The 27,190-nt window shown below is 40.0% G+C and overlaps 2 protein-coding genes across 15 annotated transcripts in view; both read left to right on the forward strand.

Annotated features, from left to right (window-relative positions):
• Positions 1–22,211, forward strand: part of FAM214A (family with sequence similarity 214, member A) — a 49,361-nt gene extending 27,150 nt beyond the window's left edge. For 12 of the 14 annotated variants that reach the window (XM_010571819.1, XM_010571820.1, XM_010571823.1 and 9 more), the window contains 11 exons: positions 5,078–5,262; positions 6,114–6,316; positions 6,773–6,898; positions 7,173–9,021; positions 9,503–9,619; positions 10,580–10,659; positions 11,451–11,559; positions 12,403–12,561; positions 14,490–14,558; positions 15,412–15,611; positions 20,965–22,211. In XM_010571819.1, coding sequence (XP_010570121.1) covers positions 5,078–5,262; positions 6,114–6,316; positions 6,773–6,898; positions 7,173–9,021; positions 9,503–9,619; positions 10,580–10,659; positions 11,451–11,559; positions 12,403–12,561; positions 14,490–14,558; positions 15,412–15,611; positions 20,965–21,118 — 3,251 coding nt within the window. In that variant the 3' untranslated portion in view covers positions 21,119–22,211. Of the gene's footprint in view, positions 1–5,077; positions 5,263–6,113; positions 6,317–6,772; positions 6,899–7,172; positions 9,022–9,502; positions 9,620–10,579; positions 10,660–11,450; positions 11,560–12,402; positions 12,562–14,489; positions 14,673–15,411; positions 15,612–20,964 lie in introns of those variants that run through there. The other 2 variants (XR_774633.1, XM_010571826.1) reach the window with 2 other exon arrangements.
• Positions 22,212–26,612: 4,401 nt separating this feature from the next.
• The window catches only part of ARPP19 (cAMP-regulated phosphoprotein, 19kDa), a 12,307-nt gene continuing 11,729 nt past the window's right edge, over positions 26,613–27,190 (forward strand). Inside the window, exon 1 of the mRNA XM_010571831.1 lies at positions 26,613–26,874. Within this exon, the coding sequence (XP_010570133.1) occupies positions 26,830–26,874 (45 nt within the window). The 5' untranslated portion in view covers positions 26,613–26,829. The remainder of the gene's footprint in view (positions 26,875–27,190) is intronic.

A 27,190-nucleotide genomic window follows, 5' to 3' on the forward strand; every position in this document is an offset into this window, starting at 1 on the left:
GGACTGTTATAGAGTGTATTTGAAAGCAATTATTAGTTGTTTCATGAGCTCTAAGAAAGTAGCCCTCCAGATCAGTGGAGGTCAGGACTAATGGATACTTCATGCTGAACAAATTCGTCTTTCTTTGAAGGAAGGCATTTTACAAAAATGAGCTTCCCTCCTGAGAAGAGGAGGACAAGCTTGGTAGATATTTTTGGTGTCCAGGGCAGTATGAAAGGTGCTAGGACAATAAAACAAGCATGGGCTAAGATGACAGTTGCAGCACTGCCTGGCCATGTTAGCAGGAGGTCGTGGGGCAGGAGGAGCTCTGCTGGAGCCCTTCCCTGCCTCCCTGTCCCTGGGCAGGACAGGGCAGTGCCTTGCAGATGTGTCTTCTGGTGGCCCCTGGAGCACAACAGGTTACATGATACCGAATGCCTTCGTTTCCTGTCTAAGCCTAGAAGATAGATTAAATGCTGTTCTCATACACACGTTTCAGGAAAACATTTTCTGTAGTTACTACAGAAAATGCTGCGATAGGACAGGGAAGGGAGTTGGTCTGCACAAGTGTGACCTAGTTGGGAAAGGAGTCAGCTGGGTACAACTGGATTAACTGAAGTTTTGGGAGAGTCCTTGGGTTACGGTCAAGTGGATTTGTGACTCACTAGTACCACATACCTAACTTTGATAGATGTTTGGGATGTGAGCCAGTTTAACTTTTGGGGGGGGGTTGAGTTCTTATTTTTTATTCCGGCGCTCCAGTGATTGTGCACTTGTGTGCAGTGGATGAGGGAGGACAAGCATTTGAAGACTCTCTTTATGACAACTCTGGTTAAATGGGCTTTTCTGTTTGTCCAGAAGATGTAGAAAATCAGGTTTTTTTGAGGTTGGTATGTGCAGGAGACAAAGGAAAACAAAATGATGTGCCTCTAGGTTTTAGTTCTCCAGTATCGTATGTTTTGGTTTATGTGTAGTAGCTTCAGTCCAAATTCATATTTTTCTTTTTTTCCCTCCTAGAGTAGTCTGTCATCTGCTGCTATCTCTTGTGACCACCTGCTCAATGAACCTTAGTTTCAATGTATTGATTAAAGGGCTGTAGTGCCTTGTTACTTTAATTACTGTGCACTTGTGTCAACTAACTGGGTTTTTTGCTGTTTTAAGGGGAATAAAACCCAGAAACTGCTGGGATGCGTACTTTATGCTATATACTTGCACGTTCCATTGCTAGAGATGAAGAAGAATAATAGTCATATTTGTATAGTCAGATTATAGTACTGAGGTTATTCTATGCACAATATACGATGTGTGTCTTAAACAGGGCTGATTCATACACAAAAGCAAACAGTTACAGCGCACACAGTAACACTTTTTTTAACTAAACACTGAGTTTGCTGTTTCTATAAATGTCTTTCCACCCTCATCCTCAATTACATCAACTTGTATCATCTGTGTCTGTTGTATAGGAACAATTACCAGGCTTCTCAATATTTATAGGGGCTTTTTTTTTCCTTTGTGAGAACTCTTAAAGTTGCTAGATGATATAGAAATCTAGTGGAGCTAAAAAAAAGTAGATATGCCACATGAACTTTGTAGGAAAACATATTTCTCAATGTACACTGCTATTCATGCTTTAAATTTTTTTTTTTTAAAAGTCCAGACCAAATACGTGGTTTGTTACATTGCTGACATAATCTTAAAGTGTTGGCCCTGTCTTTATAATGTTGTTATGAAAACAGTAGCATTTCCTAATTCAATACTTGCTGTTTATCATCCTTTAATGAGATGCAGTTTTTATTTTGAAACAACATTGTGTTTTTGTAACTGCAGCCAATACAAGTATGTCTCTCTAGCTAGTTGGGTCTCCTCTTCCATCCTTAAGGTGAGATACTGGTTGCTTCTGAAATAATAGGTCTGATACAGGAACAGAGGCAGTGTTTGCAAATTGAACTTAAAAGTAAGTTTTATCTGTTTACGTGAAGTAATATTGTGTATGTATTCTGAATCTTGAGTAATGATTATTTCAGATTTAATTACCTTGCTTTATTCAATAGATCTTACTTATTTACTAAATTCACTGGATCTTGCGTTTGGACGTGCTTAAGCTGTCTACGGCTTGTATGTCAATTTGTGGTATATTTCTGTGAAGACAATGAGCGTTTTAAGTATACAATATATCTAAGCTTTGGTATTGGATTTTTTTTTAATGCAAAAAGGGGGGGGTGGTTTACCTGAATCTAACCAGCTCAGCAGAAGCACTCGGGCCATAGGTTTTATCTGTTAATGTGTGTCAAGTCCAGAAGCTTTTGATCAAATATGGATTCTTTCTAAAAAGAGCCAAATAATAGAAGGTCTACTGCTTCACATGGTAAGCTACTAATGTTAATTAAAGGGCATATCTATTTTACTGTTACTTGCCATTTAAAATTCTCTGTTGTAAATTTTCAGGTATCACATCTTACTGTGCACATTTCTGTTACACAAGAAGGTGTTCGAGAATAGGATCTGTCTGCATAAGCACGTGCAGGTCTTGGTCAGGCTCTTTATTTTTTTCTTTAAAACCATAGATGTTTTTACACATTTTAACTAAACAGAATTCCTCTTATACATTTTCTTAAGGATGAATTCTGCTTCTGTTTAGTCTGCCAAGCATGAGGCAATTCTTGTTTAAATTAATATCACTCCTGCTGAACGCTTGCTAGATTTTTGGAACTTCTTGTCAGAGTAGGAAAAATATTCCAGTAGTGATCCTTCCTGCTGTGGCTTTCTTAACATTACCATGACCTTTGGACATAAAAAGATGAGCATGATGCTTGTGCTGGCAGCAAGATAATGCTGCAATTACTTTTTTTGTCAGCTGTAATATCCAAATCCTTTTCAGAGTCTTTCCAAATCCCATTTCCCTATCCCTAAGTATGACTTGCCTATTGTTCACCAGACTTTCAGCTGAAAAAAAAATAATAAAATTGCAGATGCCTAATTTTGTAGGTGACTCATATCACTACCTAAGTGTCTTGTCCTCTCTGTTATTTACCATTCCTTTAATCTTTCATGCGCCCTTTATTAGTCATGTTCTGCCATCCGTCAGATGAATGACCATTTTAACTCATGCCAGATGATTTAATGTATCGTTCACGTGCCATATGGGGTCCTCCAGGGTAATTCATCCATCCTCCGGCTTTTCTTCTGCCTGAGGGCAGGTAGTGGCCGGATGAATTGTCCTGGCAGCACCCTGTTCTTCCAGGGCCCTCCGTCCCTTCCTGGTCGGGGTGCTCCCCGGGGGGGGGGCAGGCAGCTGGCACGGGCAGTTGTTTCGGAAGAGCCCCTTCCCTGCTCCCCCCCGGAGGATGGAGCCACGGGACTTGCGCTGGTTGTGGCAGTCCAGCACCTGGCACCTTTTCCCAGATGTGCACATGCAGATGTGGCATGTACGGCAGGGGTCCGGAGTGCCGCGCCGCTGGCTGCGTGTGCCACGGGCAGATGTGGGTGCGTGGCGGGAAGAGGGTCCTGGTTGTAGCCCACCCCGTCACCCAAAGGAGCTGTCTATAAGTGCGATCCTTTAAAAAGGGCGGGGGGGAGGTTGGTAAAGAGGAGGACTCCTGTGCATTGAACTGAGTTCTCTGGCAGTGGGCTGACTTCTCTTATTTACCTTACGTATATCCCTCAAAATAGGCTGTAAGCCCTGGGGTCTGTGGAGTACAAGCCTGGGCTAGGTACATATGTACATACAAAAGCTAGTTTTACACGCTTTACAATTTGCGTATGCAGGTAATTGCACATTTAATTGGAACTTTTGTTTCATGCATCCCTTCTTGTATGGATCTCTCAAGTCTGTCTTGCCATGTTTGCCAAATGCTCTGCTATTAGGGAATGAAGACAAAAGAGACATCTGAATTCTTTTTTTTTTTCGAAGTGGAAAGGTATTTTATGCATGGTAATCAAAACATGAATAGAAATTAACTCTGTCCCTGTGGCAATTTTGTTTTGGTGGATGACATAGGACATTTAAGTTAAAATTGTGAAGGCGTCAAGTGCTTTTGTCTCCCTAAAGCATAAAAATAAAGGTAAAGAACTGCTGGCAGCCTTGCCTCCACCTGCCTTTCTTTGCTGCTCTTAAAATAGACTTTGAACTGAATGTATTTTAGCTGTCTTGGAAAAGAGATTTTTCTGCAGCCTCTTCAGTAACTAAATCATTTTGAAGCTTAAGTGTTTCCAAGCAGAGAGGGGAATGACACGATCTGCTTGTACTTGAATCTGTTTGAATGATGTGTGACATCCTCGTTATGAGGGAGGAGGAGGAGGAGAAGGGTGCTCTACAAAACACCATTAAATCAGGGGACTGGTGCATCCTGCCTCTGTGGGAATCAAGTGTGCCAAGGTAATTCATGAAGAGTAATGCCAGCTGCTGCTTTGTCTACGGAGACTCGTTGAGTTTTAATTCTTTGCACAAGTTTAGACTGACCATGGTACAAAACAATGAATACTCTGTATGTTCCTTGGGAACCTTTCCTATGTGTTAATCGTAACTAAAAATGGACTTCTCAAGTAAGCCTTGCTCTCAGCAGGAGGGACTCACAATAAAAATCTTAAAGAACGTTGTGTCCCACTTTTTCTAATAGAAGTAAATCTATTTTTTTCTTATTCAATTTTTAATGTATTTTATGATGTATTGTGGCTTCTCTTTCTGTCACATGATACTAACAATGCCAAGTCATGCTGCCGTCAGACTTCTCCCACTAGAGCCCAGGAAACTTTTCTTCTTCTGGAAGAGCTGTGATCCAGCTGTGGTTCACAATACAAACAGTTGTTTCTCAGCACTGCTGAAATCTGGTACATTGACTAGTTACTATGTGAAGCTTTCTTTAGGGTATTTCTAATTCTGTTTGCTTGTAGTGATGATGTTACGGGATGAGGAGAGTTGTTTTGTGGTGGTACAGTAACTCGGGCCTTATGGGGAGTGCAGCCAGTCTGATACAAAGATCCATTTCCCATAGCTCTCATTTTAAGTGTAAATTGAAACAAACTGTGGGGTCAGCCAACAGTTGAAAGCTTGTTCTACAGCAGATGTCGTTATTTATTTTTTGTCTTTTTTAAATGGCAGATACTTTGGATGAATACTTTGAGTATGAAGCTGAGGAGTTCCTGGTCTCCTTGGCCTTGTTGATCACTGAAGGTCGAACGCCCGAGTATTCGATCAAGGGCAGAACAGAGGGCTTTCATTGCCCACCGGCACAATCAAGTCAGCCAACAACAACTAAGCATGAATGCAGCGAAAAACTGGCTCAGGTATGATGGTACCCATTTAATTTTAAGTGTCGTTGTGTGCATCCTTGCTACCATGATTAAAGTCAGCCAAGAACCCTACAGTAGATTCACACTTAAGCATGAATAAGAGTTGCTTTCTGTCAGTCCTGCGTTTAAATGAGTATGTAATTCAGTATCATACTAATAATAGATCTGTCCTTAAAATGGGAGATCATTAAGCCTTTCATCCTTGAACATGAAATTCCGCACAACTACCTGAATGCAGTAGCTATTTGAATCTTTATTATGCAAATGGCAAGTGCTATACTTAATATTCTTGGTCTGGGGTTTTTTTGGAGGAAATGTAGGCTGACTTGCCTTAACTTTTTGCTTTTCCAGGTATTCTTGAAAAGTTAGTGATCCAAAAAACATGAGCCCATCAAATCTAGCCAGTCTATTTGGGAGTAAGGTTGGAGCATCCCATCTCTCAAGTAAAAGTTCCTGAGTACTGTGTGAATTTAAGTTATCATTCATGCAGAAGTTAGCCTGCTCGAAGACACAGAACTTATAAAGATACTGCTTGAGTGTGTCTATCCAAGAGGATGAGTTGTGGAGAGAGAAGTACAAGGTAGCAAAGTATAGTGATTGCAGAAATGTATTTTTATGAGCTCTTTTAATTTTCTACAGAAGTTGCTCAAACGGCAACCATAAAGGATTTGTTAATTATTTTTCATTTAATAGCTCTGGAATCTTATCTCTGATTTGGCAAAACCTAGTTTACAGAATTTGACCCTTACCCTTTTCCAGTACTTTGGAACATGTTTTTAAAGTAGATTTAAATCTGGCTAGTATTTTTATGGCTTGCATATGTTGACATTTTTTCTTTCCCTCAGTGTCGTCAAGCCAGGCGAACCAGATCTGAGGTTATGCTACTGTGGAAGAACAATATTCCGATCATGGTAGAAGTGATGCTACTTCCAGACTGTTGCTATAGTGATGAAGGGCCCACCACCGAGGGGAATGATTTAAATGATCCTGCAATCAAACAAGATGCGTTGCTGTTAGAAAGGTGGATTTTGGAGCCAGTTCCTCGACAGTAAGTTGGATATTAGGATTAGATGATAGTTGCAAGAATCTTGTCATACTGAAGTCCTTAAAGTAATCAGTTAGTGGTTTTGAACTGGCCCTTTGCCATGAGGACTGATCTAAGAAAACCACTATTTACCAGTGAAATCTAAGCATCTTTTAATCTTAGTCTTCCTGTACTCATACTTTCTGCAGTGCACATTGTGCAATGCAGAGTATGAAATGTTCCTAGCTGAAAATGGTCATTTTTATGCATTATTTGTTATGTTAAATTGTATAAATAATTATGTGGATAAAAACAAATCAGGCTTTGTAATCTTCAAAATGTTTGAGGAGTTTCATTGTTTTGCTTGATTCAGCTGTGTTTTATTTTCAGAATGAAAAACTGAAAATGTCCTAGTTCTAGTTCTGATAGTTCTCTGCATATTCTTACCAACATCCACGTGTTTCTCTTAATACATTTTAGGAGTGGAGATCGATTTATTGAAGAGAAGACCCTTTTATTGGCTGTTCGCTCTTTTGTTTTCTTCTCTCAGCTAAGTGCGTGGCTGAGTGTTTCACATGGTGCTGTTCCCCGAAACATTCTGTACAGGTATGTCTGGGATGGAAAAAAACCTCATTTGCTGTTCGCAGGTTGTTGCAACTTGTCTTAAAACCATTCTTCCCTCCTGTTTCCCTGTTTGATTTCAGAAAGTGCCACGTTGTTGGCCCAGTACTTTGGCGGTTGTATAGGATTTGTATACTTTGCAAAGTACAGCAGTTGCTGGTGTCTCTAGTGCTTTTTCTTAGACATTTGTGTTGTGAAGTAGATAATTAAAGACTCTTCATTTAGATATTTCTGTAAATGCCCTTCTGTATTTTTTCAGGGTGAGCGCTGCAGATGTGGACTTGCAATGGACGTTCTCCCAGACACCAACTGAGCATGTCTTTCCTGTTCCTAATGTTTCTCACAATGTGGCCTTGAGAGTCAGTGTCCAGTCTTTGCCGAGACAATCGAACTACCCAGTTTTGACCTGTAGTATTCACACCAACCTTAGCTTTTATGAAAAGCGAATGCAAGAGCGGAAGTTACATCAGCACGGTGATTCCAGTGCAGCACAGCAATGCAGTACCTCCAGTCCACAGCGCTTCTGTGGGAAACAGACGTGGACGATGACACCTGAAGGCCTACTTAATGGAAAAAAGACGCCTGAATTTACTACATCTATCAGAAATTTAAAACTTCATCCATCTACTGGACTTGGATCTGACTTTGGGGCATCGCAGTCTAAAGTTCCGTGCTATCATGCTACAGCAGACAATAAGACACAGTCTCACGAAACACCTGTCAGAACTTTTAAATCCTTTTCTCTAGTTGATTCCCGTGTTTTGAATAGTCATTGCTCTCATCAGCCCACAGGAGAAACCAATCCTTTGATAGGCTCTTTACTTCAAGAGCGACAAGAAGTCATCGCAAGGATTGCTCAGCACTTGATTCACTGTGATCCAGCTACTTCACCAGTTGTTGCTGGACGTCCGTTCAACATACATGAAAACAGCTCAGCTACACCGAAAGCTTTTCGGAGTACTTACGAAGATGAAAACTTGCCAAGGAAAGGCAAGGAAACCTCCCCTGTTTCTATTGCCAACTTAGACAATGCAATACAAGAAGATGGTGGTGAAGGTAAAACTAGAGCAATACCAGAGATCACACTGCTCGACGCCCGTGTTCCAGTGAACAGTGGCCGTCAGTCGGCAGGAGAGAGTAATCCCCTGATCGATTCTCTGCTCCAGGAGCGGCAGGAGGTGATAGCAAGGATTGCCCAACACTTGATTCATTGTGATCCAGCTACTTCTCATGTTACTGGACGTCCATTCAAAGTGCATGAGACTAGTCCAGTTACTTCAAAAATTTTCCGAAGTACATATGAAGATGAAAATTTGCTGAAGAAGGGCAAGGAACCGTCTTCTGTTTCTTTTGCTAAATCCGATTTTTCTTTGTTAGAAGACAGCAGTAAATCAAGGACAAAGACACCTGATACTCCTATCAGTCCTTGCAGGTTTGATGGAGAATTGAAGGCTTCTCTGAAACTCCAAGCAAGAAGAAAATTGGTTTTAGCAAAACCCAGTGAAGCTGTCCGAAATGCATTTCATCAGACTTCAAATAAAACTTCTCATGCATTTACTAACATTCACACATCATCATCAAGTATTAAAGAAAATAAGTGTGAATTGCCAGATAAATTGGAAACAATACATTCTGGTTATGCACAGAAAGACCAGATAACCAATAGAATTAAACAGTGTTCAAATTTCAGCAGCATTGATGAACAGATTTGCACAAATAAACTTAAAGAAAGAACAGTTGTTAGTGAGAACAATGGCACGGACAGTTTTAACAATGTACAGATAGATAAATGCAGAATACTTGAAGGTACAAAAAAAGCGACTGTGATGCAGGTATCTGACTCTTTGCACAAAAATGAGCTCAAGTGTTTAGATAAAGACTCAAAAAAACCAAATATTTATGAGCAAAATACTCAGCTTATTAGTATTGAAAATTATTTAAATAAAGACCATGACAGTTTCAAAAACAAAACCAAACAAGACAAAATGAAAAGTGCACATGATGAGAATGAAGACCCAATAGGCCTCGATTTCCAAAGCACTTCTCAGAAGAAACCTACAGAAGACGGTGTAGTTAAGTGTGAGCGGCTGAAGAACCCAGATGTACAGGTAAATACATAGAGAAAAAGACCAATTCCTATAGCTGCTCTTACTCAGATACCTTGTACCCTATATCTGCTAAGGACCAACATGCAGAGAGATTTAAGTCTGACTTCGTAGGAAGCAGCATGTTGCTATTGTTGTCTTGGTCTGAAGTAACGTTTGGCTGGTAGTGCCTCCTCCATACCTTCTTAATTGTAAGTTTAACATTGAGAAGAACATTTTCTTATTCTGCTCATGGTGATAGCATTATGTATGACAGTTTCCATAGGCAGTTAGGCTTCCTGTCTTTTTATAAATACACCATCTTTAGTGAGCAGTCTGTGTGATTGTAGATGGAGTCAAGGGGAATTTATACTGAATATTTCATAATACCCTAGTGTGATGCAGATCCACCCGGTTCAGAAATCTTCTCCATTAGCAAAGTATTACCCTGATAGGCCATTGAAATATCCCATTGATACCTTGAGTAAATTTGTTTTGCTGACAGAAAGCACCGTCTCTAAAACACACAAATATATGGCGGAAACATAATTTTCGATCCTTGGATGGAACTTCAACCAAAGCTTTTCATCCCAGAACTGGATTGCCTCTGCTTTCAAGTCCCGTAAGTTATTGTTGAAATGATAACTTATCTTTTAAATGAGAAAGGAAGTATTTTGTTCTTTTGATATCGGTGTATGGTAGAAAATTTGACAAATTACCTAGATGAAGTGCGTGTGTTTACTTTCAGTGTCAGAGTGAATGCTCTTGCAAGTGGAAATTTGAGAGTTAACACTCAAATGAAGTTGAACAATAATTCTGGAAAAGAAAATATTAAAGAGGTAGTTGTTGAGATCCTATCAAGATTAACAGAAGGTGACATTAGAAAATTCTATAGCAAAAAAATGCTTTGGTGCTATTTTAGAGCACAAAAGAAAGCATTTTGAAGATTAGTGTTTTAAGTGTAAGCTAACATATTTTGTCATTTAAGAGTTTTTGTGTGAGTTATTAATGCCTGATTGCCTATTATTCCAAAGCTTTTGTTTCTGTGAACAGTTTGTACCATATATTCATCAGCAATCAGAGATGTCATTGAATGACTAAGTGATAAAGAGCTGCTGTGATAAGACAGAAAGACATTGGGGAAGTGTTACAGTTCTTGGTAGGTTGTTGGGAGTTGTAAACAAAAAGGCAGTCCCAATTAAAACTGCTGAAGTAGTGATGTTCTGTAATCAACACATGATACGTTTTATTCTTCAGTGCTTGTAAATGCTGTCATATTTTCATGAAACTTGGATGGGAATTGTTACAGCCTGTTTATTAGTAATGTTTTGTACCATTCCAAAGAGACATCAGCTTCTTGAATGAGTCTTTAAGTACTTCCTGTTAATCAGAATTTATAGTCTTGTCATTAATAATTTTAGAATTTTCTTCACTAAGTTTAGAATGTATAGGAATTACTCTCTTCTGCTCTGTTTTTATAATTTTGTAATGTCATGAAAATTCTTGGCAAACGTGCTTACTTGGCAAAATTGTCCTTACTAGAGGTGCCGTTTTCAAATTAACATCTTCTTTCCCTCTTGAGGTTCCTCAAAGAAAAACACAGTCTGGGTGCTTTGATCTGGATTCATCACTGTTGCATTTAAAATGTCTGTCTGCAAGAAGGTATGTTTTATTTACCCCCCAAAATTAAGAATTTTTGGGGAGACGTAATGTATATACGTACCTGTATGCAACAACAAAGCGTGTTAGCAAAGATAAAAAATGGGTGCCTTTCAAAAGAATCCTTACTTTGAAATACGGCTTGGCAGCCGAGTTACCCCAGGGATCTCCGGGTTAGCACAGCTCTAGGACATAACCATGGTACGAGAGCTGCTGCCGGGACGAGCTCTGTCCTGTGTAGGGGTAGGTATGCTGTAAGATACACTTGAATTTTCAGACAGAAAAGATAGTAATTGTTAAGTCTTCTTCAAATCAGTGTTATTTTTGTGTTATGTTTTGGTTTTAGTGTTGAACGGGTTAAACATTTTGCCTTAACTTGTTCAGAGAACTTATCTTTTAAAAGGGATCGACCATGACCTTTTACACATTAATACACGTAACATAAACAGCTTTTAGTATGGTAGTTTGCTGTTAGAAACTTCAGGATATGAGGCAAAAATATCTGCATACAAGAGAAAATAATCTGATAATTTGGTTCCTGCTAACGGAGTTAATGAACAACCTAAATTTTTATTGTCTTTATCCCTTGTAATGTAAACCTTGTGAAGGTATTTTTTCAGTTAACTGGAAAATGTTTTGCTAAAGTATTAACAGGCAATGTTCAACTGTTACTTCTTTAGGACAACATTTTGTAATACAGTAAGTAATTTATTCTTTCTAGAGCTGTTTATACCCAGAAGACAAAAGCAAATGTGTTTATCCTTTATATTTATTCTGTCTTTTTTTTTCAATAGCCCACAACAATGTATAAACAGAGACAGTGATCCAGAGAGCCATGGGAAACCATTTCTAAGTTCTAGTGCCCCACCTGTAACAAGTCTTAGCCTTCTGGGAAACTTTGAGGTATTGCATATTCTCTAGAATTCTTGTGGTATTTTTAGTATTCTTCTGTACTGCTTTTAAAAGCACATTACTGTGAATAATTCCAGCCTGATTACAATGTAAAAGTTCATAATTAAATTGAATAAACTTTGTTTTCATTTCCAGCTGTAAAGGCACATATTTTATGCCCCAGACATCTTCTCTCTCAGAGATTCAGATACAATGAGTTGCTTATAACCTTTATTTCCCGCTATGGTCAAGTTGGGAGGTGCTCTGTTGACTTAAATGAGCTGTAATTGCTCATGTTTATAATGTATATACCTAGAAAAAGGGATGTACATTTTCACTCTTAAGTCTACTTAGTATGTCACAAAAGCTGTGTTAAATCAGTGTTAAAACAGAACGTGTTTGAAGTGTAGCCTCCAGCTTTTCACTTCATGTAGCATATCAGTTATCAACACCTAACAGTTAGTGTGTTAATGGGTTGTATCATACTCCATATTTGTGAGATATAGAATGAATATGTTGAGGAAAGTTACAGATTTTAGATTATTATTTTTTTTCAGATAGTATATGTCAAGGAAAATCACACATAGATCCTGCTGCAACAAAATTCTCTGTGGGCTTTTGCACCAGTTTCAGTAGGATGAAGACTGGATTTGGATGATGCTTTCTCTTAAACCACTGTCATCTTGCTGAACATTCTGCTGTTCTTTGTAATTTTGCCTCAGTGTTGATTTTTGGCAGGTCACCTTACGAAAGACCCAAGTTCTTATATACACTTGTTTCCTTTTTTGCTGCTTAGTTTTGCTATATTTTATTTGAGGCGTTCCCAACCTAAACTGTATGTGTTTTGTTTTTCAGGAATCTGTCCTGAATTTTCGCTTAGACCCGCTTGGCATCGTGGAGGGTTTCACAGCAGAAGTGGGAGCAAGTGGAGTCTTTTGTCCCACGCACATGACTCTGCCAGTCGAAGTGTCATTCTACAGCGTTTCAGATGATAATGCACCCTCTCCTTACATGGTAAGTGTGTGGCTGGATTTATTTTAAATAAATTCTGATAGGTGGAGGTGAAGAGCAAAAGGTTGGTGAGTAGAGTGTTCAGGAAATGGGGATCTGCAGGGACCTGGGTTATTTTCAACTGCTTACGATGGAGTTCTCCTGTCCCTTCTTCCTTTCCCTAACTAGTGCTTTTCTTCCCATTGCTCTGCCCCACCATCCAACTGCTCTCATCTTAGGATATTGAACATATTTGTCTCCCTCCACACTGGAGTGATCACCCCCCTCCCCATCTCTTTTTATCCATCTAACTTAAAATAGGGAGTGATGCAATAGCTGGACTTAATGGGATACATTTTGTTGTCCCAACAAGCAGCTGCCCTGGGCAACTAACCGCTCTGCCAGCAAGTGGCTTAGGTGCAGGCCAACGTACAATTGCTGATGGCAACCTTAGACTCAGAAGTTATTCAGCCCTTTCTTTTAAAGCAAATATTGTCTGAGCTAGCATGACACGCGGCGCTCTCTCAAGCTGCATGGTTTGCTGATGTTCGCACTGACACGGTATTTGTGTTCTCGGTATCTGTCTGCTAATTCTGTTGCATGTTTCTACAATAACAGCATGCGTTTTGGATTCTAAAGTGCTTCCTTGTAAAAAGCAAAAGATGTCTTGTATACTAGCATTGAATCAGACAGCTAGATATGTTCTGAATGCCTGGGTGACAGATCTAATTTTTAAAGGTTTTCATTTGTGTCTGTCTGTCTAAAATATGGTAAATAGTCTGTTTAAACATGTGAGTAAAGCATTGAACATCTGATTATCCCAATATTTAGATTTTAAATTCATAGCACTTACCGTATTTCTGACCTTCTGTTTTTAAAAGTATTCAGAAAACGAAATGGTTTTGCAAGTTAAGTTTGAATAATAGAGTTTAAACTTGTGTATGTCTTCTCTTAACCACTGCAAAGAAGTATCTATTGTTTTGCTTTCATCTTTCTAGATTATTTCACATGATTTTGCAGGAGGTGAAGGGATTCTGATGTTCCTCAAATGGTTAAAGTAGCATTGCTTGTTTTCCTAGCTGGGTTTCATTGTTTCAGGCTTTTCCACAGTGCTCTAAACATGCTATTATGGCTGAGTCTCCCAGGATTAATGCAACATTTCTGTAGTGCCTCCCTCATCAGAAACATTGTTTCTGTTTGTATAGCTAGTTTCTCTGCTCTGAGGTCTTTTTTTGTTGTTGTTTGGTTGTTTGTTTGGCTGTTGGGTTTTTTTGGGGTTTTTTTTTTTTTGGTTGTTTGTTTGGCTGTTGGGTTTTTTTGGGGTTTTTTTTTGTGAAGCCCAGTGCAGTGGGGTACAACAGTTGTGCGCTGCAGGTCAATCGAACGCGTGCCCTGGGGCAGTACCCTAAGGGTGGCCTCAGTAGCGTTAGGGTGCCCTGTGGGACACTGGGGTGCTCTGTAGATCACAGCTGGTACAAAAGCAGATGTCGTGGTTGCTAAAGTTTGGATTAGAGTGGAAGATTAAGTGCATCTGCTGCCTCTGAAAAGCAGAAATGAGTTCTGTGAGATTTGGAGTATTATTGGTGCGATTGTAGGTGATACGAAAATGGAAAGGAGGAGACAAATCTTCCATATTAACTTACAAGCCGTTTGGAAAAGAAAGCTGTCTTTCGCCATAGCTCCCTGACTGCTAGTTTGAAGATGTGGAAACTACTTGGATCTTGTTTCAAGAGGAGAGTGAACCCCTTATTGCACAGCTTTTAATGATCTGCCAAAGTATCTGTAAGGCCCCTACTGTTGATTTTTAACCACATCTTAAATGCGTTGCCTACTCTGTTTTTAGTTTTTATACGTTACTGATTGTTTTTCAGATAAATACAATTACATGAACAGAACATTTTGATTTGTTTATATCTCTCCCTGTGAACTAAATGTGTGTTGTCTTTTTCTAGGGTGTAATTACTTTAGAGTCCCTTGGTAAAAGGGGTTATCGGGTACCGCCTTCAGGAACAATACAAGTGGTACGTACTCAGCAGATACAGGTGCCTTGAAACCGCTAATACCAAGAAAGTCATGCAGAGGAGATGAGGTTATTGGAGATGAGCATGAAGCTAGTGGTGGAAATGTGCATCTCTGTAGGTACTCTAGTTCAAAGTAGAAATCTGTGTGTAATTTATTGGACAAAAAAGACTCCCAACCTTTGAACCCATCTGTGCTGTGAAGAGACTTAAAATCAGTTACTGAAGATTCAGAATAGTTGGGGACATGGTGGCTTTGAAGAAGTAACAGAGAAGTAATTAGGCTACAGTCCAAATTCTGAAATCCTTCTAAAGGCATTAAGATTAAATACTCAGTTGTTTCTAAATTTTGTAAAATTTTAACACCACCTATTTTTTTGTAATAAAATCAGAAAGTAAATCACAGTCATTGCTTAGAACCAATGATCTGCCTCTTTCTTTTAAGAACCCAGTCCAGGGTAACACATTGGCAATTTCAGGTTTAAAAGCGAAGCCCACCACTGTGCTTCCTGTGAGCATATTGTATCTAGAAAACAGCGTAGACAAAAAGCTGACAGGAAGAATAAGCAAAAGTGGGGATGCAGATTATCAAAGTAACAGTAGTCATATAGTAGTGTTTCATTCAGATTAGGTTGTTTTTAGTATTATATTTAAAAATGGGAATTGCTAGTAGCTGAAGTGTTGAAAAACAGAAAAACTGCACAATGTTTTTACAGAAAATGTTCTGGTGCCATACAGAAACAAGTGCATAGAGGATGGTGACTATTTTGACAGGTGGAGGTTTTTTGGTTTTGTTTGTTTGTTTTTAAATTTGTCATCTTTAAAGAATATTGTATTGAACTGTTTGTCTTTTCAGACCTTATTTAACCCTAACAAAACTGTGGTGAAGATGTTTGTGGTGATCTATGACTTGAGAGAAATGCCAGCTAATCATCAAACATTCCTACGGCAAAGAACTTTTTCTGTTCCTGTGAGACGAGAAATCAAGAGAACTCTCAATAAAGAAAATAGTCAACAGACTGAAGAAAGGCTACTACGCTACCTCATACATCTGAGGTAAGCTCCTCAAAGTTAAAAAAAAAAACCAAACCAAACAAAAACAAAACACAGCAAAACAAACAAAAAACCCAACCCAAAACCAAACAAACAAAACCACAAAATCCAAGTACCTGTCAAAATTTATCTCATGATTTCTTTCCCAGCCAGCATTGCACTATGCAGACTTATTTTAAAAAAAGAATGCTTTTAACTTGGTCTTTAAGCTAGACAGTAGAGGAAGAAGAGCTAATACATAATTTGGATTCTGCTTGGGAGAAATAAAGTTAAAATATAAAGCTCTTTCTTGGCATTCAAGTATTTTGTATAGCCTTGTAAAGCTTAATTCTTTTCTTAGCAAGAGAGATTTAGTTCTGGCTGGGTCAATGTACTTTTTTTGAGGTTATGGGAAATAGTGAGTGTGGATGTTACATGGGCAAAAGCCAAAACTAAGGATCCATGTGTCCTACACATGTGCCTCTTCACCAGAATAGCTTATAATGTGAAAAGCATTCTGAGTTACTCCTAAAAATACAGTCTTTAGTCCTAAAAACGTAAATACCTTTTTCATGGTGCAGTACCACTGATAATGCCTTTCACTTTATGAAATATTCACACAATCTTCCTTAAATGATTTACAAAGCACTGCCTGAAACCAGATATTGTGCTGCTGCTCTCGGGATATTCTGGAGACTGCAGTTCAAAACAAAGGAGGAATGATAGATATACTCTGTCCTGCAGTTTGTGGACTTTTGCCTGCATTATTGTAGTAAATAAACCACGTACGTCCAGATCCAGTGCTTTCATTGCAGCGCTTGGAAACCCAACAGCGGCTGACATTCTGAAGTGAGCAAGGAGAACAAAATCAAATCTCTTAACAGTTTTCTGTTTAACTTCTTGTAGAATTCCTTCTGGTACATATTTTCCCTATTTAGCGGCATTGATTTCTACCCAGCAGACTTTTGAAACACAACTTTGTCTAGGGCAGCGATTCCAGGTTAAGCTTTCCCGTTAAATTAAAGTTGACAGTCATAAAAAAATGTGTGTTCGTTTACTGGAGTGTGAAAACAGCATCACGATGAGGCTGTTGAATTGTGTTTTCATTCTGAATTTTAGCCTAGATTGAAATTCGTCCTTTCATGCCATACTAACTTGCCATGTCTAACTTAACTGCCTTCTAAAAATTTTCTTCTGGGGTAAATTCTGAAAAAGAGTGTGTAGCGCAAATAAAAAGCTCTATTCACTTGTCATGTTGATATGATGCAGAGGAGCTGGGGACAGGTGTCAGCTGCAGAGGTGGGCAAAAATCTGTGGCCAGCTGGGTCTGGTGTACAGGCATGAAGAGTAGTAGACTTGTGTCCCCTTTCAGTTTCTGCTTTAATGTAGTTTGTAAATTTGTTGTAGACAGACCCAATAATGACTTACATGTGAAGGCAAGCCTGCTTTCTTCTCTGTCGTCTTTTATAGCTAGAAGTCTTCTTTCATGAGCTTCCTATTTCTGATACCTGCTGAGAGACAGAAATGTAGCAGTTCTGATGCTACTAGTTTGAAATACCTGTACAATTTAGCTCAGCTTTCAGACCTCTGGTAGGGATCAGCTCATGGATTTATAATGTGCGATTGGAAATGCATCCATTTCTGGCTGGAAAAACAAACTGATAATTACGATGCTCAGCTGCTTACTTTGGAAAGTGAATAGCTGCAGAGTTGCCAGAAGTTTTTTGCTTCAGACATTAACCCAAACAGCAGGTCCTTTCTCATAATGGAAGAACCGCAAAAGTCCTTGAAATATTACAATAGTTTATGTTGATCTGTTTTGTGGTTTATTATACAGAGTACTTCAGATTTTACAAAAGACTTGTCAATCTTGTAGCCTTCTTTACTAAAGATGGATTTTAATTAGGAGAGCTTAAAAGTCTTAGTAATATGTTAATTCATATGTAAGTTGGTTTTAAAACTTCATTTTTAAATGCAGCAATGTTTCCTCAAACCCATTTTACTGAAAACTTATATACAAACCTAAAAAATTTAAACTATTAAGATTTTTTTGTTGTTGTTACTCAAGTTGGCTTAGAACAGCCTTTCAGTTTTAATTGCAGTAGTTGTTGAAAACAGGCATCTTACGCTTACATGTTGAAATTTTGCTCAAAAAACCCAAATGAAGTCACCACCAGTAAGATGTATTGTGGTCGCATCTGCTAGCAAGGCCTTAATCACAGTTGTCAGCACTCACATCATGACAGCTTCTTTTCAAGTGGTAATTCAGCAAAAATGCTTGCATAGGTCTGGAACTTAACATTGGCGGCTAGATTTTCTACAACACTCTTTTAAAGTGTCAGATTTGTTGTGTATGCAGCTTCTGCATGCAGTTTTTATGTTTGAGATACTGTTCAATATGCCATTAGACTGTATTTGTACCCACAGCTACAGTATTGAGATAGAAAACGTAGGTTGCACGGACAGCAGAGCTTTATTCACTACAAGAAAATCAAGAGTTGCACATGCAGTTTAAGTAATTGAAGATGCTTTGGGGATAAATTTTTTGTTACATGTGAAGCAATGATTTTTGCATTGTAATTAATCTACATGAGCAAAAGAGCTGTGAGTCCAGCTCTGTTCACGCCTCGTTTCTGCCTAGTGTTGTGAGGGTGACGACCATCAATGGTTTCTAGGTCACATTCTGGCACCCCTATAAAAGGCAATTAAACAGTTAACCTGCCCACAGCTCAGCATTTTTCAAGTTTTTAAAGTTTGGTCAACAGCTTTAGTTACTGACATATTGCCTCTTTTAATTACATGGAGCACAACTGTTGTTGCTTAACAGCTAAACAGGGGTTGTTACTGAAGGCTAGGTGGAGGGTAAGTTTGAAACTGGTTGTCAAAAGTAGTGATTCCTCAAGGTGTTGAGACACTTTTTTTTTTTTTTTAATTTTCCTAATGTGGCATGTGATACGTTTATTGGTGGAAGCTGAAGATACCTGCTATTACTGATTTACTAGTTGCTTTTTGATCTTTCTGATCTCTCAGCATTTTTCCTGATCTAGAAATTTGTATCCTTGTCCTAATGATTTTACTTACAGATTTTATAGCTTGTGTTTTGTAGTCTTTTCTACTTGCAAAACATGATATAGGGGTTTTGTGCTTGTATTTTTAATTTCTTCAGTAATGTTTATCACTTTCTTTCCTCTGCCAGACTTTCTAGCTTATCTGATATTTGTGTGTTTAAGCCTTCCTGTATTTGTCTATTGTTACTGTTCTTAGGACACCATCTGTCAGAGACCTCTGTTGTGTTTTTCTTGATTCCTTTACACAAAACTACTGGAGCTGCCACAGCTCTGGAGCCAGTCCCATGCTGGCCGCTTCCATCACCACCCCACAAAAGTGTATGTAATGGTTGTCTCTTGATTATTCCAATGCATTTGCATGTATGAAAAGCAACATTTCTAAATTCCAATTACTACGATAAACATTTCTCAAAGAAAAAGTTAGGTGATGGAAGCTGAGATGAGAAGAATCTCCTGAATGCTGTTGCTGTATCCCACTCATCCTCCTTCAATCTTTGTGAAATATGCTCAGAAAAGCCATGTTACGGGGAAGCATTATTTACTGAGCAAAGGGAGTCTTGCAGGATTCTCACTAATAGAAAATAGTAAGCTTGAGAAGTTTAAAAATAGACCTTGCTAATTGTTTTCTGATAGATCCAGGTGTAAAATGGGAATTGAGCTCTACTTTATGATGGTGCTTTGATAACTAGATCTATCTATTCTATATGAATTAACTTAAATCATACTTTTGCTGCAAAAGATCTTTCAATAAAATTTTTCATTTTAAAATGTCTTATGAGCTACCTGCTGAATTAACTGTTTGTGGTGTTCAGTTTGTCTGTCGCCTCTTTCACTCTTCCTTCTTGTGCTCTCCTCCAGAGTCTTCTCTTAAGATAGAATCTTCTCCCCTTTGCCTACCCAGTAAAGGGCTTTCACACTGACAGCACTGAGCAAATAAATAGTGATGGATGGAAGCTCTGTGGGAGCCAGTAGGAGCATTCTGCTGGACCCTGCCACATTTAATGCCCTTGACAGCTGTATGTAGGAGAGCAGAATTTTCCTTTGTCTGGCTGTGGGGATGACTACAAGCTATTCTGCATCACCTGTCTGAACGAAATGGTGGCACAGAATCCCTTTCTACAATCTGCCTGACCCAGATGATGAAACTGTGATGGATCTTCTGTTGTCTTTCTCTCACCTCTCAGAATTTCAGTCTGATTATGGCTAGGTTTATTCTAGAGATACTACTTTCACTTCAGGGGGTTCAGTGCGAATGCTTATTAAAAATCTCTGCAAATTGTAATACATGTGATAATAACAGTGTGCACTGCTCTCAGCATTTGTAATGGTATCATTCTGTCATTACAATAGCAATAGCTTTCTGTTTCTATTTCTGTTACAGTAGCAATAGCTTTTCTCCCTTACCATGGCGTAGCGATAGTGACGTTAAGTTCAATTGCCATAAAGAAATGCTCCTTAGGCTCTCCGGCCTTTCCTGGTCGAGGGAAGGAAATTAAAGAAGCTCTGCCAGATGAAGACTATAGAATACAGTTCTCTGAAATGCAGATCTCGTCTCTCAATATATAGTTGTTAAATCTCAGAGGAAGTGGAACTGGCACATTCCTGGCAGGTTTGGAGGACCTGAATTAGGCTGTTCAGCTGCAGCATAAAAGATAAATAGGCACAGGAATTGGCTGCTGTTTACTTTGGTGATTGGGCCAGTGAACTATAGTCTCTTTGAAGTAGCTCTGTATTCTGTGCAAAAAACTTCTGTCTGCCTGCAGAGATCCCCATGCCTACTGCTTCTCGAGTTGGACTTAAATTTGGTGTGTGGTATAAAGCAGTAATAAACTTCTTGCTGGTATGTTCATAAAGAGAGCAATGAAATCTGTCTGTATGATAGCTAGCACTGAAATATGTATTTGATACCTGTATATGCCTTTGTTGATATTTGAACCTTCCCTTTTGTGTGTGCTTAGGCCACCCTTTGGGCATTTTCAGGAGTGCTCACTGAAGAGCACTTTTTGCCTTTCTAGATTGCTGAGAACTTTAATCTCCGACGTGCATAATTGCAGTGCGAACTTCAAATACTTCATGCCACTTTCAAAGCTGTGCACTACCTTGGCAATTAGGAACAGAAGCTTTAAATGCTGAAGGAAACAAAGTAGATTGAAATTGTTAGGTTATTCTTTCTCCTTTCATTTTAACTGGCTAATTTTGTATGTTCAAATGTTTTTAGGCCTTAATCTCTTAAAGGAGCACATTTAATTCAATAATATTTAAAGATCAATGTTTTGTTTTAGATAATACAGATACTTGTATCTTTTCAGGTTCCAGAGTTCTAAATCTGGAAAGATCTACCTCCACAGAGATGTAAGGCTCCTATTCTCTCGGAAATCCATGGAAGTTGATAGCGGCGCTGCATATGAACTGAAATCTTACACTGAATCTCCAACAAATCCTCAGTTTTCACCAAGATGCTAGCAAACAATGGCAAACTAAAGTATTCATTTTACTGTTGATTACTCCTTACAAACAAAGATTGGTAGAGATGACAGTATGAAGTTAAGTCTGTAAAGGAATGAAAATAGCGCTCGAGAGAGAAGGTTCTTATGTGATCCTGGACCAGTTTTTAAAAGGTTTCTGGAATGAGCTTTGTGTATTCCAAGTAGACTGGAAACATGCTTAAATCTAATCTTTTTGTACTGTTTAAAACCACTTCATTGGATGTGTTGCAATAGCAAATTCCCAAGTTAGTTTAGTGTTTACACTTTTTATTTTATTTTTCAGTTATTTAATATTTAATGTTTCATTTAATACTCAAGTGATGTTTGTCTTTAGTGTTCTAATGTAGCATAAATCCTATGTAAAATCATACTATGTATTTTTGGCATTAATATTGAAATCTGAAATATATACAGATGTCTTTAATCTGTGTGATGTTTTAAGTGATATTCATTTAAGTTATTGAAAATGGGGACAACAGGTGAATTTCCGTAACATTTCATACTACGCAAGCATTTAGCTTTCTTCTTTTTTCTCTTTAATGGTACCCTTTTCCTTTTTTTTCTCACATACAGATTTAGTAACACTTGCAACCATAGTGCAGATTGTTCATTTACTTACGCATTCAGATCATTGGTTTGGTTCATATTTTGCTCCCTCAATTTCTTGCTTTCCTTAAAGGCCACTTTAATTTCGCTTTCTGTTACTAGTTTTTCTCACATAAAATTCGCACCCTCCCCCATTTGATTTCTCAGATTGTGTTAAAGGATGTACTCTGCAAACAAATTAGTATTTATATCTTAAATATATGCAAAAGCTATGAAACTTGTACTTTTTGTTTTATTTTTAGATAAGGAGGATCTTCATGTAATCCTAAATATTTTTAATAGGTCAGTTCCATTTAGGCCACTAGGTGGCCACAGGAAATTTTACTAGAAATGCTACATTGCGCGTATAAATATTTTCCACTATGTATGTGTATTCCTAAAACAAAACACAGTCAGATAAACAGTTTATGCTAAGTGTTAAACTGTGTAACTGAGAGAAATAAAGTTAGAAGCATTTGATTATATTTGAGGTATATATTTAATAATGAAAATGAAGCTTTACAATGTTTGCTGAGGATCTCAGTGTTTCTCAACTGTCTTACCTTGGTTTATATGTTTTTCTTTACATCGCCGTAGGTTTTCAGAGTGTCAGTAATATGAAAGGTGACCTTCATATTTGGGAGTATAACATGCTTAGCTGATGAAGACTCTGGAGAAAGAATGAATGTACATCTTGTATATTCAGCACTGCCCTCAGATGAGAGGAGAAGTCAGTGTATCGTGAAATCTCCAGGAAGTTTGCCAGGGAAAGTAAGGGAGACCAGACGTTCCAGATGATACTTATCAACTCTCTTGTATATTCAAATGGCTGTTGCTACAAAAGGGCAAAGCTCAGATATTACTGAGTCCGTTTCCCACTTCAGCAGTATTTTCCCCTCTGTTACACTAGGTTTTCAAAGGTTAGCAAGCATTTGTTTTGTAGAGACTTGGAAAAAACTGTACAGGGAAAGATTGTTTGCAGTTTCTAGTCGTTTGTGTGCCCTGTAAAACTGAGAAAAAGGTTTCTTTTTGTAGCAGAAGAGTCAAATACAACTGCAGTTGTACTGTGTACAGAACTAGGATCTAGACTAGTATAATGAGAATGTGTCCTAGTTTCTTTGTAGCTACTATTGAGTCATAAGCAAACAGCATGTATCCTCAAAATACTTATTTATGTCATGGTGCACATCTGCTTGCGTACTTGATTTAAAAAAAGTGTGAGAAAAGGATACACTTTTAATGAAAAGTCACAATTCACCTGTAGTAGATTAACCTTTTATTTTGCACTGACAATATGCAATGTTTGTATGTTTGTATCTTGATAACTTTAAATGACTTCTTCAAGCCATCCTTTTCTCCCTTCAGAGTAATACATTAATTTGTTCTGAACAGCAAAGAAGTGTGGATTTTGAGTATGTGGTCACTACAAGTCATGTTTAGGAAATAAATTTGTATTGACTTAAATAGTCAAACTACACTTAGTCCCTGTATGGATTCAGAATGAAAGTGACCTTAGATTATCCATGCACAACTTTGATTTAACTAAGTCATTCTCCATTTACATCTTGATCTGAGTTAACACTTTCCATTAGGGGCACACCTGGAGAAATGCTGAATGTTCATAAAATACAAACTGAATTCTACATGACCTTCTATGCATAGGTTAAGAAATGAGACTAGACTAATTTTTGAGAAGTCATTTGCTGCTTCTCTTTACTCCTCAACAGGCTCAACCATATAGACTTATTTTTGAGAAATTTTTCTGGGCGGTTTATGAGGGCCTCCAGTGATGGATGCTCCAAGTAATCTCTTCCAGTGTTAAACGATACTTACCACAAGAAAGCGATTTCTAATGTCCAACTAAATCTTGCTGCAGTTGAAGTCAAATACTACTTGGCCTTTTCACTATAAGCAAAGAAGGCAATTTAGTTATTGTATCTCCTTTCTCGGTCTTGTTTTCTATATCTAAGACAACCCCAGACTGTTCAGTCAGCCTTGCCTCATAGATGTAATTTTCTGTGCCTCTCATCATTCTGGCTCATCGCTTTCTGTCTTGAAGTGCCTCAAGCTGGACACAGCATCCCAGACAGGGCCTCTCTGTACCAATTAGACTGGAAGGTTTGACTGATAAGTCTTACGGATTAAAGTCCTCTTTATACATCCCATTATAATACTTGATTTTTCAGTATCAGGAGATGTCAACTTGCATTCATCTTGTTACCCTGTATAACAGAGGTGTCCTACCTGCTTGTTCCCAGTATGGTATCTTTCCTGCATGTGTCATTGTTGAACCTGTTGAACCAAGATTTTGTATCTCATCTTCTGTTTGAATCTGAATTGCAATTATTTTCTAGGGTTCTTGTAGCTTCTCTTACTCAGTGTAATCTGCTACTATTAGTAAAGTTTATAGTGCATTATCTGGGTCACCAATGAAACTGGGCAATATTGGCTCTGGGAAGCCCTTTGTGAAACCCTACTAAATACAGCATTGCTGTTAGAACAATTGATAGCCATTTCCAACAAAACTTGCATCCACCACTTAAAGTTTCATCTAGTTAAGTTTCCCTAATTTGCATGGGGAAGTGTCAGAAGCCTTATTAATGCCAGAAGTCGTCTGGAACTTGAGCCACCTTCACCCACTTCTTCACACTGCCTGTTTCCTTTTTGTTGAAGGAAATGCGATTGCGTGAAACCCTTGTTCTTAATTGTGAATTCATGTCTAGCTACTCAGTTTCTTTTAAGTGCTTATTTTAGATGATTTCTTGGGTCATTATTGATTCAACAGCTTAATTATATAGCTTGTATTCTGTCCTCCCCTTACTCCTATTTGAAGTCAGAAAAATGGCGAAGCTATCGTTCTCCTGCAAGCCCGTTCATTTTCTACAGGTTCCTATATAGGTGACCGCTAATTAATTGGAGATTGCTTCAAGTCAGTTCTCTAAACCCTCAAGGATAATTTGTCATCCAAGTTGAAAATATGTACCAGATAAGGAAAAAAATAACTGATTCAAGTATCCTATAAACCGATCTTTCCTTATTCCAGTTTGAGGTTATACTGTTTGATACGCTAGCTATCTTGATCATGCCAGATTGAACAAAAGAAACATTAAATCCTTTGGTCTTCACAAGGTTTGTTCAGTAATTTTCAGTGATGATTCTGTGCCCCTTTGTCTTCGTGATCTGCTTTAGATGCACATCCGTAAAAAAGTGACCTAGTTTCTGTATGCTGCTTTCTTGTATTTGAGGCCATTGAGGAACTTGTGCTTTTCCTGAGGTTCTTAATTTACTTCCCATCCTTCCTCTACATTGCATAGTTTACACTTGTTCCCTTAAAGAAATAATTTCATCAAGGAACCGCTGAATCTTCAAAACTGTGTTTTGCCTCACACTAATTTCCTAAGAGATTTGAAAGAAATTCCTGAAGTTTGCATTCTTGTCTGCTGTCGCTGCTTTGTTGTTTTTCTTCCTTTCAAATCTATGAACTTCATTCTTTTTATGATCATTCTTCTGTGTGTTGCTCTGGTTTTTACACCTTCAGACCTTTTCTCCTTGGTTTTGCTAGAAGCAAATGTGGCACATCCACCATTATCATTGCTTTTTCTATCATTAGGAAAGAAATAGTCGCTAGTGCTTTCTATGATTTTCCTGTGCAATCTGCCCTGCTGTATCCCTTTCTGAACAAGGGATATGCTCATTCCCCGAGTTCCTTGCTACTACTACGCAATCCTGGTCTCTGGATGAATCTCTCAGTTGCTCAAAAAAACGCTTCTAACTGCTGGTTTGGGGGGCTTTTAGTAAAAATCAACTGTGGCAAAATCATTGACTTCACAGCTTCTGTTTTGATTGAGAGACTTTTCTGACCTGTCTCAGTCTGTCTTCTGGACCTTAACCACACAAAGCCTGTCCTTGCCCATCCTTCCTGAGCTGTGGTCAAGTTGGTTCACCACACCTGCATGCAGGGTGGAGAGGGTGTGCTGGTTCTCAGCCAGAAGGCACGCAGAATGCAGGCACTACACCCTTGGTGGGGGGGCTGGAGGTCAAAATCACAGGAATGCCGTGTAAGATGCTAGGAAAAGAGGGTTTGTATAGGAAAAGTGGGAGTGTACATTCATTTAACAGAGTATTAAGTAAAAGCTATACCTTATTGTTCACATAATGCCCATATTTAGGGACCCCTAAAGATTTATTAACGGTGAGCTATTTAAACCTTTCATTTACATTCTTGAAGTCTAAGAGAGTCCACGGGAGGTGGTTATTGTTCTGCCAAGAACCAGACAGTGAAAAGTAGATGGGGAGGGAAGAAAATACGTTATAGAACTTGACACCACGCTGTTAAGAAGGTTCAGTGGACTATCCGAGACCTCCTATCCTGTCAGCTGGTGTCTGGAATTCAAAAAAGATACTCAAGTAAAGCTGCCGAGGACTCAGCTCCTGGTGTTTCGATCGGTGAAAGTAGCCAAAAGAACTAGTTTTAGCCAAGCAGCAAAGGTCTTTCTTTGCCCTTTACGCTGACGGCGGGCCAGGGAGGCCGCGCAGGCCAGCCCCCGGGAGCAGCGCGTGGGTGGTGGGTACCGAGCTGGGTCCCGGGGTGCCGGGGGGTGCCAGCGAGGCGCCGGGGCCGTGGGGGGGCAAGCCTCGGCCTCTGAGAGCGGCGCCCAGGCTGCCCGCTGGAGCTCGGCCATGCCCCGCCGCTGCGGGCGGGTCTCTACAAGCGGCTGGGACTTCGTGCTTTGAGCGAAGGCCATGCGCCCTTCGGAGGGGCCGGCCGGGCCCCTCGGGCCGGGGCAGGCTCCGGTTACCGGCTCCGTGGGGCCAGGCCCACCGCCCGCCGGACTGCACCTCCCAGCATGCCCGGCAGCGGACGTGACGCCGGCGGGGGGGGCGGAGACGGAAGCGGCTCCCGCGCGGCGCGCGGAGCGAGGCCTGCGCCGCCGGGGGAGGCAGAGCGCGGAGGAAGTCTGGGCCCGCCGGCGCGCCGTCGTGCGAGCGGCCGCCATCTTGTGCGGGAGGTGGTGGCAGCAGCCCTGCGCTGCGCTGCGCGGAGGAGTGGCGGTCGCGCCTCCCTCGCCTGCCCTCTCCCCGCCGTCCTGCTGCCGCGGCGCCATGTCTGCCGAGAGCCCCGAGCCCGCCTCGGCCGAGGAGCAGAAGGTGGGTGGGTGGCCGGCCGGCCGGCAGCCCCGCCGAGGAGCGGGAGGAGGCCCGCGGGGCTTCTCCCGCCTCCGTCTGCGCGCTGAGGCGGAGCGGGGGCGCCGCGGCCCGGCCTCTCCCTCCCTCTCTCCCTCAGCCCGGGGGAGCCTCGCGGGCCGCCGCGGCCCTTAAGGCAGCGTCTCCCGGGCCTGGCCGCCCTCCTCGCCGCGCCCGGAGCCCCCTGAGAGCAGCGGCCCTGGCGGGGGAGGAGCCCCGGCCCTTCCGCCGCCGCGCGGCAGGGCAGGAGGAGCCGGGCGGCTCGGCTCGGCTCGGCTCG

The sequence above is a fragment of the Haliaeetus leucocephalus genome, unplaced genomic scaffold, assembly GCF_000737465.1.
Source record: "Haliaeetus leucocephalus isolate CR32 unplaced genomic scaffold, Haliaeetus_leucocephalus-4.0 Scaffold339, whole genome shotgun sequence".
Lineage (NCBI taxonomy): Eukaryota > Metazoa > Chordata > Aves > Accipitriformes > Accipitridae > Haliaeetus > Haliaeetus leucocephalus.